The sequence below is a fragment of the Bison bison genome, unplaced genomic scaffold (genome assembly GCF_000754665.1).
Source record: "Bison bison bison isolate TAMUID 2011002044 unplaced genomic scaffold, Bison_UMD1.0 scf7180017864375, whole genome shotgun sequence".
NCBI classification, from domain to species: Eukaryota; Metazoa; Chordata; class Mammalia; order Artiodactyla; family Bovidae; genus Bison; species Bison bison.
This window is the reverse complement of record NW_011494947.1, coordinates 5772555-5785389: the sequence shown is the minus strand read 5'-3', so window position 1 is coordinate 5785389 and position 12835 is coordinate 5772555. Positions and strand designations below refer to the sequence as shown.

Sequence of the window (12835 nt, the reverse complement as noted above, 5' to 3'; positions counted from 1 at the left end):
CCCTCCAAGCCATCCTTCTGGCTCGCCACTGCTCCCAGGGCAGCCAGCAGTCCCAGCCACCAGCACGTCACACACAGCGGCCTCATGGTCCTTGCACACCAGGGGTTCGTCTTTGCGAGCAGAGCCTACGAAACGCTGAAAGTAAACAGAAGAGCAGACTCAGTAATGGTTATGTCACGGCCAGCGGCCAGTGCCATAAATGAGCTCAGCCTTCTCGTTGGGCAGCTGTTTCCAAAAACGCTGCTTCAGGAGGCAGCCCTTCTGGGAGCCACAGAAGGGGACAGGAGGCCTGGCAGAGGCGGAAAAGATTCGGGAGGGGACCGGGGCATGTGCAAGGCAGCAGGCCAAGGCCCCGCCACTCCTGGGGCTAGCCAGTGCCCACGGCCCTCTTGTCGAGCACCTGGCCTGGAGCCCAAGAACCATAGGAGGCAACTTGAAGCTGGGAGGGGAGGCATAGGAAGCTTGGCCTGTCTCTCTCCTCCTCTGCCTCAGACTGTTAAGTCTCCCCCTGGACGTGCTCTTTGTAACACCCATCACGCATGAGATGAATCTGAACTCTGTGTGATCTCTTCATGGATCCGTGCTCCCTGATGGCCAGCACTATGTCTGTTTCCATCCTGTATCCTCAGGATGCTGCACTCAGGAAGCTGTCTGCAAATGTTTGTTAAGTGAATGATTCGCTAGATGTGGTATGCGACGTGTTCGGTTTATAGTGGACAACGTCAGTGGAAAGATGTGTCCAGTCATGTGGCTTCAGTCTCTGTGTTAGCCAAGCTGCAGAGCAGACAACTGAGCTCTGCTAAATGCACCTATTTTCAACAGGCAGTACCCACACTGTCTCCATCATCGCAGCATGATTTAGCCAGGTGGGAGCAGGAAAGAGACACGTGTCACCAGATTGGTTTCAATTCTGTTCTTAGACCACTTGTTCCTTCCCCAGATATCCATGGAACACCTGGGATATGCCAGGGAGTGTGCTGGCTACTGGAGATGCAGCTGCAAACAGGACAGAGCCAGCCCTGCCCTCAGCAGGCTTACCCATCATCTCAGAGCCCCTGAGTGCCAGGAGGCAGACGTGGTGAATGTGATGGGAGGGTAGAACGGAGAACTGACCTAGCCAGAGGGGTCAGGAAAGCTTCCCTGAGAAAGTGACCTTCGTGCTGACCCCAGAGGGATGAGGAGGAGCAAGCCAGGCCAAGAGGGAGGGGACGGACGGACGCAGCTCACTCCTCTGCCCACTCAAGGATGTGGCTCCGTCCACTCTTCCCCAGCTCCCTGGCGTGATCACTTTTTCCCTAGATCATGATTTCTTTCAGCTTAAAGAAAATCCTCTCTTGACCTCATGTCCCTTCTCCAGCTACTGTTCCATTTCTCTGCTCCCCTTTTTAGCAAAACCCTCTGAAGAGTTACCCACACCCTCCCTCACCATTTCCAGAAAGTTCTCTCTTGAGTTCATTCCCGTCAGGCCTGCCCCCTCCCCTCGGTTCCGAGTGTCCTGAACAGGATCACCAGGGGCCTCTCTTCCCAGACCAAAGGCTCAGTTCTTGGTCCACGTGGATGTTTCGCCTCTCAGCACTGCTGGACATGGCAAATCACTCCCTCCTGGGACTTCCTTCCCCAAACACCACCCTTTCCTCTCATCTCATTGGCTACTCCTCAGTCTCCTTTGCTGGTTCGCCCACCTCCCCACCCCCTGTCCAGTCCTATCCTGGGTGGGGAGGGGGTGGCAGGGCTCAGTCCTCAGACATCTTCAGTGATCATCTTCGGTGATCATCTTCAGTGATCTCATTGTCTAGTCTGAGGACTTCCCCCTGCCCCTCTGAATCCAGACTCATATGTCTAACTGCCTCTTTGACATATGGGCATCTCAGCCATAACTTATCCAGAAATGAATTCCTGGGGTTCCCCAAGTCTCCATCCCAACCTATTCATCCCAGTTTTTCCCAGGTTAGCAAATGGCGACTCTCTTCTTCTGATTGCTCAGCCAACAAACTTGAAGTCGTCCTTGACTCCTTTCTTCCCATCATACCCCACATCTAAGTCACCACCAGATTATCACAGCAATATCCTGGGACTATTCTCAGGATCCTACGGCTTCTCCCTGCCTCCCCTGGTACAGCCCACCTTCACCTCTCGCCTGGACCAGACTGGTCTCACTGCTCCTGTCCTTGTCTTTACAGGCTGTCCTCAACCCGGCAGCCAGAGTGAGCCTTTTAAAAAAGTCAAATCAGGTCAGTCTGCTGCTCAAAGTGCTCTGGTGGCTCCTCGTCTTGGAGAAGCAGCTAACAGGTCTCTAAGGCCCCCAGCTCTGGCCCTGTTTCCTCCCTGACCTCATCTCCAACTCCTCTCATCCTCACTCACATGCTCCAGCCATGCTGGCCTCCTGGGTGTTCTTCAGGCTCGCTGATGGCGAGGGCCCTTTGCACTTGCTCCAGTCCAGAACACTCAGCCGCTTCCTTGATGGCGGCTCCCTCACTGCTCTCAGGTCTTTGCTGAAATAATCACCTTCCCAGTGAAACTTTCCCGGCTTACTTAAAATTGTGACCTCGCCACCTTCTCCCTCCAGAGTCCATGTCACCATCAGACATGTGGTGCCTGTCTACCCATGCCTGTGAATGAAAGCTCTCTGAGGGCAGGGGGCTTGTCTGTTTTCATCACTCCTCCCCCACCCCCCGCCCCCACAGCGCCCAACACAGGGAATATTTGTATGCTGAATGATAAGCCACATCCACCAACAGTCGCCACGCAGTGGGGAGTGCTAGGAAGAGGGGCACACAGGGCCAGAGGAGCCCAGGGCAAGTGACTGCCTGAGGGGGCGGGGACATGCACAGGAGACTGTGACTCACATTTACTACCACCGTCCCTAACATCCACTTCCTGAATGCCTGTCGTGTACCTCACCCTGCACTCAACGTTTTGCAAGGGTTTTCTGCTTCATTGAATTCTCACAATGTCTTTTTGGTAGATACCATTGTTATTTCCATTTTACAGATGAGGAAACCGAGACTCTGTGAGGCTAAGTGACTTGTTTAACCTCACACAGCTGGAAGGTAGCAGAACCAGGACTCAGCCCCAGCCTTATGTACTCAAACCTTCAAGTCTTAATGACTACGTAGAAATTTTCTTAATCTGGTTTCTAATAGTAAAGACACGACTTTCTGATTTCACGATAGTTTACACTAAAATAACCACAACCCAGAACCGGAAGGTTTTGTCTTCCCCAGACCCCTTTGGGGGCTTCTCTGGTGGGCAGCCTGGACAGCGGGAGGTTGCAAAACAGATCCTGTGCTCCCCAGGGCCACAATGAGCTGTTTTCCACTTGACTGAGAAAGCCCCAGCTTGGTTCCGAAGGCCAGTCCAGGCCTTTTGGGCCAGGCGGAGAAAGGTGTTTGAAGCCTCTGGTTTGGGTTGGGCTGTGGGGTTAGGGCTGCAGTGACGTTGGTGGAAACCGGGCTGAGTTTGTGAGTGTTTGCCTAGTTTCCAAGCTCTTTAGCTGCTCCTGTGCCTGGGCCACACCCGACCCACAACAATGGGGAGGAGCCGCCCTCCCAGCCTGGGCGGCTCACCTGCCTCTCTCTGCTCTGTGATGCTGACTGCGGATGCCAGCGAGGGCTCCCCTTGGCCAAGAAACTGCCATGGTCCCAGGAGACAACTTGGCTCCAGGCCTCGAGACCTGGCGGGGTAGCAGTGTTTACCGTTGAGTTCTGTCCCCTCCCAAGTGTGGGCTCGCACGGCTTCCCTGGGCAAAGCTCTGTGCCCTTGGACTTAAGATCCTGAAAGCAGAGCCTCTTCTATGAGATGGGGTGATCCAACCCCTCTCCCACACTTGGTGAGGGCCACGGAAGTGCTTCCGAAACTAGAGGTGAAGATGTCATGATAGCCATATGAGAGCTCCAGCTGACTGAACGACAGTGTGTGTCTGCCAGCACACACTCATGGGCTGTGTGTCCAGCACGTGCACCATCTCCTTGGATCCTACCATTCCCCCACCCACCGCCCAGGAGATCCCACGACCAGCTGTCTCATTTCACAGAGGAGGGCCTTGTTCTATGTAGCAGAGCTGGGCCTGCCCAGGAGGTCTGTCTGGCCTCACCTCCCAGCCCAGTGGTTAGACTGGTCCTGGTTGTCACGGTGTCCGTAGCCTCTCACATGGCGCTGGGCGCAGAGCGAGGAGGCTCCAGATGAGCAGACGCAGTCAGAGACTGCAGTCTTTAAAGAGCATTTCTTGCAGTTGTTCAATTAAAAAGAGAACCAAACTTGATGGTTAACACTCGTTCAGTTTTTAGGTTCACAAGGCCCCTCGCGTAACATATTATCTCATGGAATCACCACGACATTTGGAGCTGGTTAGTAATATTCTGCCCATTTTGAGGGTGAGGAAACTGAAGCCCAAGAGGGTGTCAGGTAGCTTGCTCCCTGTTGCATTGCTGCTGGTGGGAACAGTCATGAAGCTGCACAATTTGGGGTCTTACTGTCACATTTCCATGAGGCGTGGGCTTGGCAGGAGTGACGCGGAGCCAGTCGGGTTAGAAGAAGGATGGAAGGAACCAGGGCACTGTCTCAGGGAATCCAGCGAGACTGGTTCTCCCCAGGTTTATAAAGGGGGGCAACAGCACCCAGAGGGCTAAGTGATTTGCTGGGAGCACATGGCAGACAAGAGCCAGTGCTGACTCTGTCAAGAGCTGGGGTCAACCTGATGCCAAGGGCTGTGCCCCCTCTGCCTTAGAGTAATTGACTTTCCTTCAAGGTTCCAGCCCCCTTCCTTAGTTTTTTGCAAGTTTGGCAGGTCTTAATGGGCAGTAATGAGTTTGCTTACTTTTGCTCTCCTGGTATTTATTCAACTAATTGCATCCCAAGAGAAGGAACTCCACCCCCTACCCCATCCCCCAGCATTCCAACTGTCTTAGACCTGGAGAAGAACTCGACTCCAATCAAAGAGATGCTCCTCAGTTTCTTCCTATGACCAACCGAGGAAAGCAAATCCAACTGTTTTCCTTGGCTTCAAAAGGAAAATAAAAGCGATTCTTGAAATTGCTTTTCCACATTGTATTGTGAGGAGTTTCCATTATACATGGGTTTCCCTCCCCACAAGCGGGGCTGGTGTGACCGAGCCACGTGACGGGCTCTGCACGCAGGGAGGCCACCTCCCCAAGGGCTTGGGTCCCATCCAGCCTCCGGTGGGCAGCTCTGAGCGTCCCTGCTTGGCCTGCTGTGGTGGGGCCACACACCGTGTGTCCACGTCCCCTTTAGCACCACGGCTCAGGTGAGGGGCCACTCTGTGGGAAGAATTGTTTTCATAAGACAGAGTTGTGGGTCCTACCCTGCTGCAGAAGTTACTTTCCTGAGGTCACCGCAAAGGGTAGGAATAAGACAATTTCAAAAATAATAGTGACAGCTAATTATCACTGTGACCCAAACACTTTATAAGCATTGCCTCACCATCCTCCCAACAGGCCCGGGAGGGAAGCTGTTATTCGGGTGGCCATGCATGGTGACCCAGGTTGTGTACTATGCAACTCTAGAGAGCACAGCTCACATTCATAGTCTTTGTGGTTTTGTATATTTAAATCACAGCAGTGTTCTAATTCTCACAAAGATGCTTTTAAGACTAATGGCAGAGCTGACAGTTGTTCCTGTTGCAGGCAAGGAAGCTATTAAGATTCAAAGTCCATGAGTCATTTTGTCCTAAGTCATCAGCTTAGCCAAGTAGCAGTCGGTAACAGAATCCCAGTATACATCTGTGTTGAATGCATAAAAGTGACAGGGAAACTCAAGAGAGATTGTTCCCTGACAGCCACGCCCCCTCTAAGGCAAGGAGGACAACAGGAGAGCTCTTGGGACCCCCAGGACTCCTGACCCCGAAGTGAATCAGCTCTCAAGATGGTGTTTCATCATTAGTCCATGTTGAATTCCTGCCTGGGGGCTCACAGAGCCTATCCCTCTCTCCCCAGCCTGCCCTGCCCCATCACTCTGTGATCACAGATGGAAGCCAGGTAGGAGTCCAGGCCAGAGGCCCTGCAGGAGGCCTGGGCAGGGGGCCTCTGCCAAGGCAGCAAGGGCATCTGGAACTGCCCCCTGGCCCAGTGCCCAGCTGGCCCCTGACAGGAAGCCGGGAACTTGAGCTGTGCTTGAGTGAGCTTGGTGGACCCGAGCATGAATCATGATGTTAAACCAGCATCAGGACAGAAAAGAAAAAAAAAAAAAAATCGAAACTTCAAAGTTGATGAACGGTTTTTCCTGCTAAAGCTGGTTATGAGATACATGATGTGTCAGTCAGGCAGTACCAAGCCAACTGGTAATCTGGGATGAGAGGGATCCAGATAAAGGAATATTCCAGAAGATACTGCCCTAGAGGGCCCAACTGACCACATGACCAATGGGATAGATGATAGCAGCTGCCATTTGTTTGTCATAGATGACCAGTGTGCTCAGCCGTGCTCTACCTCATTAACAGCCTTATGGGTAGGGGACTGGGCATGCTGGTTGGCCCCCCTTGAGGCCTGTTGTCTTATTAATTATTAATAGCACCCCATTTTATTCTCACAAGTGTCCTCATTGGGTAATAAACTATTTGGTCCCTTACCTAGGAGACAGGCATTACTATCTGCATTTGTAGTAGAAGAAACCCAGGTCCAGAAACGTTAGGTCACTTGCCTAAGGTCCCTTGAAGGAAACATCTGGACTGGGAAGTCCATGTCAACTGCAAGGTCTGTGCCTTCACTTCGATCAAGAGCATCTCTCCAACCTGTGTGAATAATAGGTGCCTGTCTGTTTGCTTAACGGCCGGGATGCAGATTCCCTCTTAGTCATTCTTAACTGACAAGGTAGAAATGGCTTTCACGTCAGCACAAGGGTGAGTCTTGTTGGATGGTGGAAACAGCTGCTTGATCATCCAAGTGGTGAGACCCCAAAGTGGACATCTAGAATGTGCAGCGGTGTCCTCACCTTAGAAACCCTGGGGAAGGAACTGTGCATCGCTTGTCCTGGTGATTCACCGCCAGCCTGGAGGCCAGGGAGGGAATAACCACATCTCCAACTGCCGTCCCCTCCCAGCCCGGGAGCCTGTGAATCATCCCGGCCAGAAGGCAGTGTGGGCACCCAGGGGGTCTGGAGCTGATTGCCAGACCCTGCCAGTCCAGCTCTCATAAGACCTTCGAATGAGCCGTCTGTCCAGCCAGCCAGCCCTCCATCCATTTAGTCTTCCCAGCCAACCAGCCATCGTGTGTTGCTATAGTCAGGGTCCAGGCCTGTCCTGAGTGCTGGGAACACGGGCTCAAGCCAGAGAAGCAGGAAGTGTAGGACTGTACATATTTGCTGGGAAGAGCGTCAGTGGAGGGTCGAACCTGCCTGACACGCCTGCCCCTGGTGCGTTGCTGGCTCCGGGGCAGGGCTGAGCTCATGGAGGAGGTGGGTTGTGGTCATCCTGTGAGGTCATTGTGTTAGGAGAGGATGTGGTTCAGCATCGGGGAGCGGGTTTCCTTTGCCGGGGGATAAGGATGCCACTGTTCCTTTTCCGTACTACATTATTTTGGAGCCATCTTGAAAGGTCCCAAAGCCTGCACACTGATCCCTCAGGTGCCAAGAGCCCTGGCCAGCAGAGCAGAGGCGGAGAGCTGCAGAAGCCATTTCGGAGCCCAGCTCCTGAGTTGGCTGCTGCATTTCCGGCCGTGCCTCATGTGCTCTGGAGCTTTGGATCTGGGGGAAGCCCCTGACAGCAGGGAGCAGCTGGGGACCAGGTGGACAGCGGTGCCCTGGGGCGACTTCCCAGGAAATCCAAACCTTGCCTGGGGCTGCTCTTCCGGCCAGGCTGAGTGTTTGGCCCCACGACCACCTCGGCCCTGTTGCAGGGCTCGTCCCCAGCACAGGGATGATGAGCACGTTGTGCCTCTGTCCCGGATCCCAGCAACTCTGAAAGGCAGGGGCCGTGAGAATCCCTGTTTCACAGATGAGGAAACAGAGGTAAGGGTGGAGCCTTGCCCAGACATCAGAGCTCCGAAGTAGTAGAACTGGGCTTGGAACAGATGTGTTGACTCCAGAGCCAGCTTCCTTACCCACACGGGCCTTGCTGGCCTGCCTACTGCTGCAGGCCTATCTTTCTAAACCTCACAGCTGGCCCCGTCAGTGTCCTGCTGGAAGGCAGAGCCTGTGTTGTCCTGCCTCCCTGCCCCTGCAAGTGCTGTTCTTTCTGCCTCAGCACCTTCCCCATGTCCTGCCTTCCTTGCTCAGTTGACCTTCTCGGTGAAGCCGGCCATTCTCAGGGAGGGGCCCCCTCTCTCCTCTGCTCCCAGGAGCAGCCCAGGCTGCTTCTATCACAGCACCCAAGACCCAGCTTGTCCTCATCTGGTTCTCTGCCCAAACTATCAGCTTCTTAAAAGTGAGGTCAGGGTGGTTTCCCCCTCTGAATACCCAGTAGCCAGGATGGCACCTGGATTATTAAATAGGAAATTCAAGGCATTCCCTCAATGAGCAACTTCCTAAACATTTCTCTGGTGCCAGCCACTGTGTTGGGGACCAGATAGAGCAGGAGCAAGGGAGATGCCTGCCCTCAACGGGCCACAGGAGTAGGTGAGACAGAGAGCAGGTGCTGGTGACACTGGGTATCAGGGCCCCCACAGGGCGGCTCAGGGGACTGGGAGCACAGCCGGGGTGGAGCACCATAGCAGCTGGAGGCAAGAGGCTCCTTCGTCTGGGTCTGCGGCTCCCTCCTTCCTTCCCTCCCTCTTTCATTCATTCAGATCCCTTCCCTGCCTGTTCCTGAGTGGGTCCTGGAGGTGAGCGGTGACTGAGAGATTCCACCGTCCGCTTGCAGAGGCTAGAGGGGGACCATCTCCGGCAGGACTTTGGTCATTCCTGGAGCCAGGCAGGTCCTCAGGCATCTCTCAGAGACAAGAACCAAGTTCCTTCTGGGCTTTCCTGAGGTGGTCTTGGGCGTGCCTTTCTGGGGGAGGTTGGGGGGCTCTGGGGCTGCTGGCCTCTAGAAAGGCTGGTTTCTCCAGAGCGTTGACCCGACACAATAGCTTGATTGTGAGAGGCCTGGCTCCCCCCACCCAGCACGTTAACGTGTCTGTGATCAGAGTGTGTGCTTACAGTTGATGTGTACGTGGAACAGGACATTGTAGCGCTTTAGCGCCGCCCCCCCCACCCCGACCCAAGGCTGTTATTAAGGCAGTCGTATGGCTTGGAGTTGTGTGGGAATGTGGTTTTTGTCACAGAAACTACCGTCAGAACGAGGTTCTGCTGTGACCCTTCTACCACCGCAAACTGCTTGCTGCCAGGGTCTGAATGACCCCTCTATTTGGGGTGTTTTATATAAATTCACAAAAAAAGAAATGCTATTCAATGAATTGATTCATTCTTGAGATTCCCGCAGTGTGTTTGTCCAGGCTGGCAGTAGGCTGGGGCGGAATGGGCCCAGATCTGGGTTTGAATCCTCGCTTTTTTGGCTCGCCGGTGGAGAGACCGTGGCAGAGGCTCTGTACCCTCTGACCCTCAGTTTCCTCTTCTGTAAAATGGGACAGTCTCTCTCAGCACCACACGCCTCCTCCCTACGAGTCTCCCACTACTGTGAATTAGATTCACCTTCTGCCTCTTCCCACTGGGCTGTGGGCTCAGGCAAGCAGAACCCCTCCTCCCCTGTCTGACTGCTCTCAATCGAGATGGGTTTGGGTGAAGTGGGCTGTGACTCAGAGAGAGGCCAGAAGCTGAATGTGCTTGCCTTGGGCGGGGCTGCTCCCTGCTCTGTTTGTTCTGCTGGAGCTGCCAGTTGCAGCTCCCGGGTCTTTTCTCTTTGCTCAAGTGTGGCCGGTGCAGGCCGTGAAGACCCAAGCTCAGGTTCTGCAGCCCTTGGAGTCTCTAAGCAGAGACTCAGGAAACAGTCCCTGGATGACTGGGGGCCAAAGCTCTGCCCCCTCTGAACTGGTGCAGTTCCATGGTGCTGCCGTGAAGGGTGGTTGGGGGGTGAGGGGCAGCCACGCATATCACCTATCTGTGAATCTGCAGGGTTCAGAGCTAAGACAGTCTGGCTTGGAATCTGTTCCCACCTCTCGTTAACTGCACTACCGCAAGCACGCTATGTAGCCATGATGAGGCTCAGTTGTAAGAGGGGTGGTGATGAGGCCTGTACTGTCTCAGAGGTAGACTTCTAGGACAAACAGATGGCGCACCCGAATCAGGTGAGCACGTGGCTTTCAGATGGAGTGGTACAGTGTCTCTAGGACACCAGCCAAACCAAAGGCCGTGAGATGCTCTGAACAGGCCAGTGAAGTGAGGTGGGGAAAGGCATGGTCTGCAGAGCCACACCGGCCGGGGTTCAAGTCCCACAGAATCACCAGCTGTGTGCCCTTGGTGCTCAGGTTGCTCACCGTGTCTGAGCCTTTGTTTTGTCCTCTGTCAAATGGGACGCTAAAACTGAAACATACCTCCTGAGGTTGTAGCGAGGATGAAATGAGATATGTGTGTGCCTTACTTAGCCCAGTGGTACTTGGTAAATCACTGTGGGATGGAGGAGTGGAGGAAGAGATGGCTTAGTTGCTTTTCCCAGTAGGTTGTAGCAAAAACCCCTCCTGGACCATGTGCTTCACACATCTTTGCCTGCCTTTACTGAGTAATGAATAGCTCACTCATGTTAGACCCGTGAGGTCAGTCAGAGCCTCTGCTTGGCCCAAGCTGTCCAGGTGGCGCTAGTGATAAAGAACCTGCCTGCCAACGCAGGAGACATGGGAGACATGGGTTCAGTCCCCGGGTTGGGAAGATCCCTTGGAGGAGGGCATAGCAACCCACTCCGGTATTCTTGCCTGGAGAATTCCATGGACAGAGGAGCCTGGCCGGCCATAGTCCAAAGGGTCGCAAAGAGTCGGACACGACGGAAGTGACAGCATACATGCACGCCCAGAGAGCAGAGTGAGCTGCTATGGATCTAGGCTTGAGCCAGGAAACCTGCAGCTTCCACAGCCCCAGAGGCCATGTGCTGGAGAAGTGTCTGTTCGATGCCAGCTTTTCCAAACGCTTCCAAGAGTTCAGGGACCACTGAGAGCTCTGTGGCCACAGGAGGGAAGCCACTGTCATGGGCTAAGATTCACCACTGTTGGCCGGACTTGGCCATCTTGTGGGCAGATTTGGTGATTGGGATGGAGACTAGGGGAGGGGTCGCTGCCTCTCCTTTGCAACCCCAGGACAGGCCTGGCATTGGTCCTCCTGCTGTGGACCCTGGAGCAGTGCGGCGGTAGCTCACTTGCCTCGCCCACTGGTTCAGGCGAAGAGACCAGCAGGCAGGAGAACAGTGCCCTGCGAGGGGTTGGATGCTCTTCCTGTAGGGGTGGTATCAGAAGCACCCAAGATCCTTTTGTTGGTACATCTGCACTCCTCCTTCCTGTGAACTTCTGGGACTTGGACATGTGGCCCCAAACATGAAGCCCCCCTCCAAAGGCTCCTGGGAGGCCCCCCAGTGTGGGTGGAAGTAGTGGTCATAGCCTTGGCTGGGCCTTTCGGAACTTCCTGACAACCCCAGCAGGATGTATCCAGAGTCCGGGTCTCTGCTCTTCCCTCTGTGATTCTAATAGTTATGGCTCATAATACTCAGAGGTTTTCTGAGGCTTTGCCACACACCAGGCACTGTGCTAAGGCCTTCTGGGTCATGCTCCCCTGTGCTCCTCCTGGAGAGTAATGGTGTGTAGCTCAGAGTGCTGGCTCAGACGCTGGTGCCGACACTAACCGTGTGGCTTTGGACACAGCACTTAACCTCTGTGCCTCAGTCTCCTCACCTGTGAAATGGTGATGACTAACAAGTACCTGTGTTACAGGGTAGTTGTGGGGGACTCTACCAGTTGGTGAGCGCCATGTAAGTGCCCTGAGAGAAGGGCACTACTGTTACCCCATTTTACAGATAAGGAAACTGAGGCTTAGAGAGGCTAAATGATCGGCAAGCGTCACTTGGCCCTAGGTAGAAGAGCTAGGGTCTGAGCCTAGCTTGTGAGCCCTACCTCCCTCTGTCTCAATTTAGAAAAATACATGTGGGGAGCATTTGGCCAGCTTCGGAAGTGGCATTCTCAACTTTCCGCAGAGCCCCGGTGAAAGGAGATCCTTCTCTAAGTAACCGAACTGGCCTCTGGGAGCTCCCCTAATCCACAGCAGAGGCAATTGCTGACCCGTGACACACATATCACAGAGAAGGGAGGGATCAGCGAAGAATTTCTGTTTGGAAATGTTATCTAACGAGTGCTTTCAAGGGACTCGGAATGCGGAGCCTGCGCTGTCCCGCTGCCTGGTGCCGGGAAAGCCTCATCCTCCCGGGTCCTGGCCAGCCCACGGACAGCCCACCGAGACCCAGGGGCCTGTCCCGTCCCACCCCCTGCGAGGAGGGTCCAGGTGTCCTGGGACGCGCCCGGAGACCGGGGCAGTGCGGAGTCACAGCCACAGGCTGTGCCTCCGGGCTCCGGATCCCTCAGCTCCTCTCCTCCTGGGCAGGGGCTGGAGCGGAGTTTGCTCAGCCCCCGGGGACCTTTCTGAACAAGGGCTCCTGGCACTTGCAGGACAGCATTTGCTTTTACTGTTGCCGCGGCAGAGTTGCCAGCCAGGGTGCACAGGAACCCGAAACAGAAAAACAGCTTCTCAAGTCCTTGGGCCAGCCCGGCCAGCCGCGATGCCTGGGCCCACTGGCCCGTCAAGGGCACCACTCCACACAAGCTCACAGCCGCGCACACACCCCGCACCCGGCGGCCGAGCCCTGCCGGGAGCCGCCTACCTTCACCCTAAAGGCTCTTTGTCTGAAGGAGAGTGAGGCTTACTGATGAAGCCCTCACAAGCCCAGCCATGACCTCACGGTCCCCCAACCCCACCC

General features: G+C 54.7%; 2 protein-coding genes across 7 annotated transcripts in view; one reads left to right on the top strand and one right to left on the bottom strand.

Moving 5' to 3' along the window:
- The window catches only part of RALGPS1 (Ral GEF with PH domain and SH3 binding motif 1), a 201971-nt gene that overhangs the window by 80837 nt on the left and 108299 nt on the right, over positions 1–12835 (top strand). The window lies entirely within an intron of this gene.
- Positions 1–12835, bottom strand: part of ANGPTL2 (angiopoietin-like 2) — a 36637-nt gene that overhangs the window by 22770 nt on the left and 1032 nt on the right. Inside the window, exon 2 of the mRNA XM_010856924.1 lies at positions 3–135. Coding sequence (XP_010855226.1) covers positions 3–86 — 84 coding nt within the window. The 5' untranslated portion in view covers positions 87–135. The remainder of the gene's footprint in view (positions 1–2; positions 136–12835) is intronic.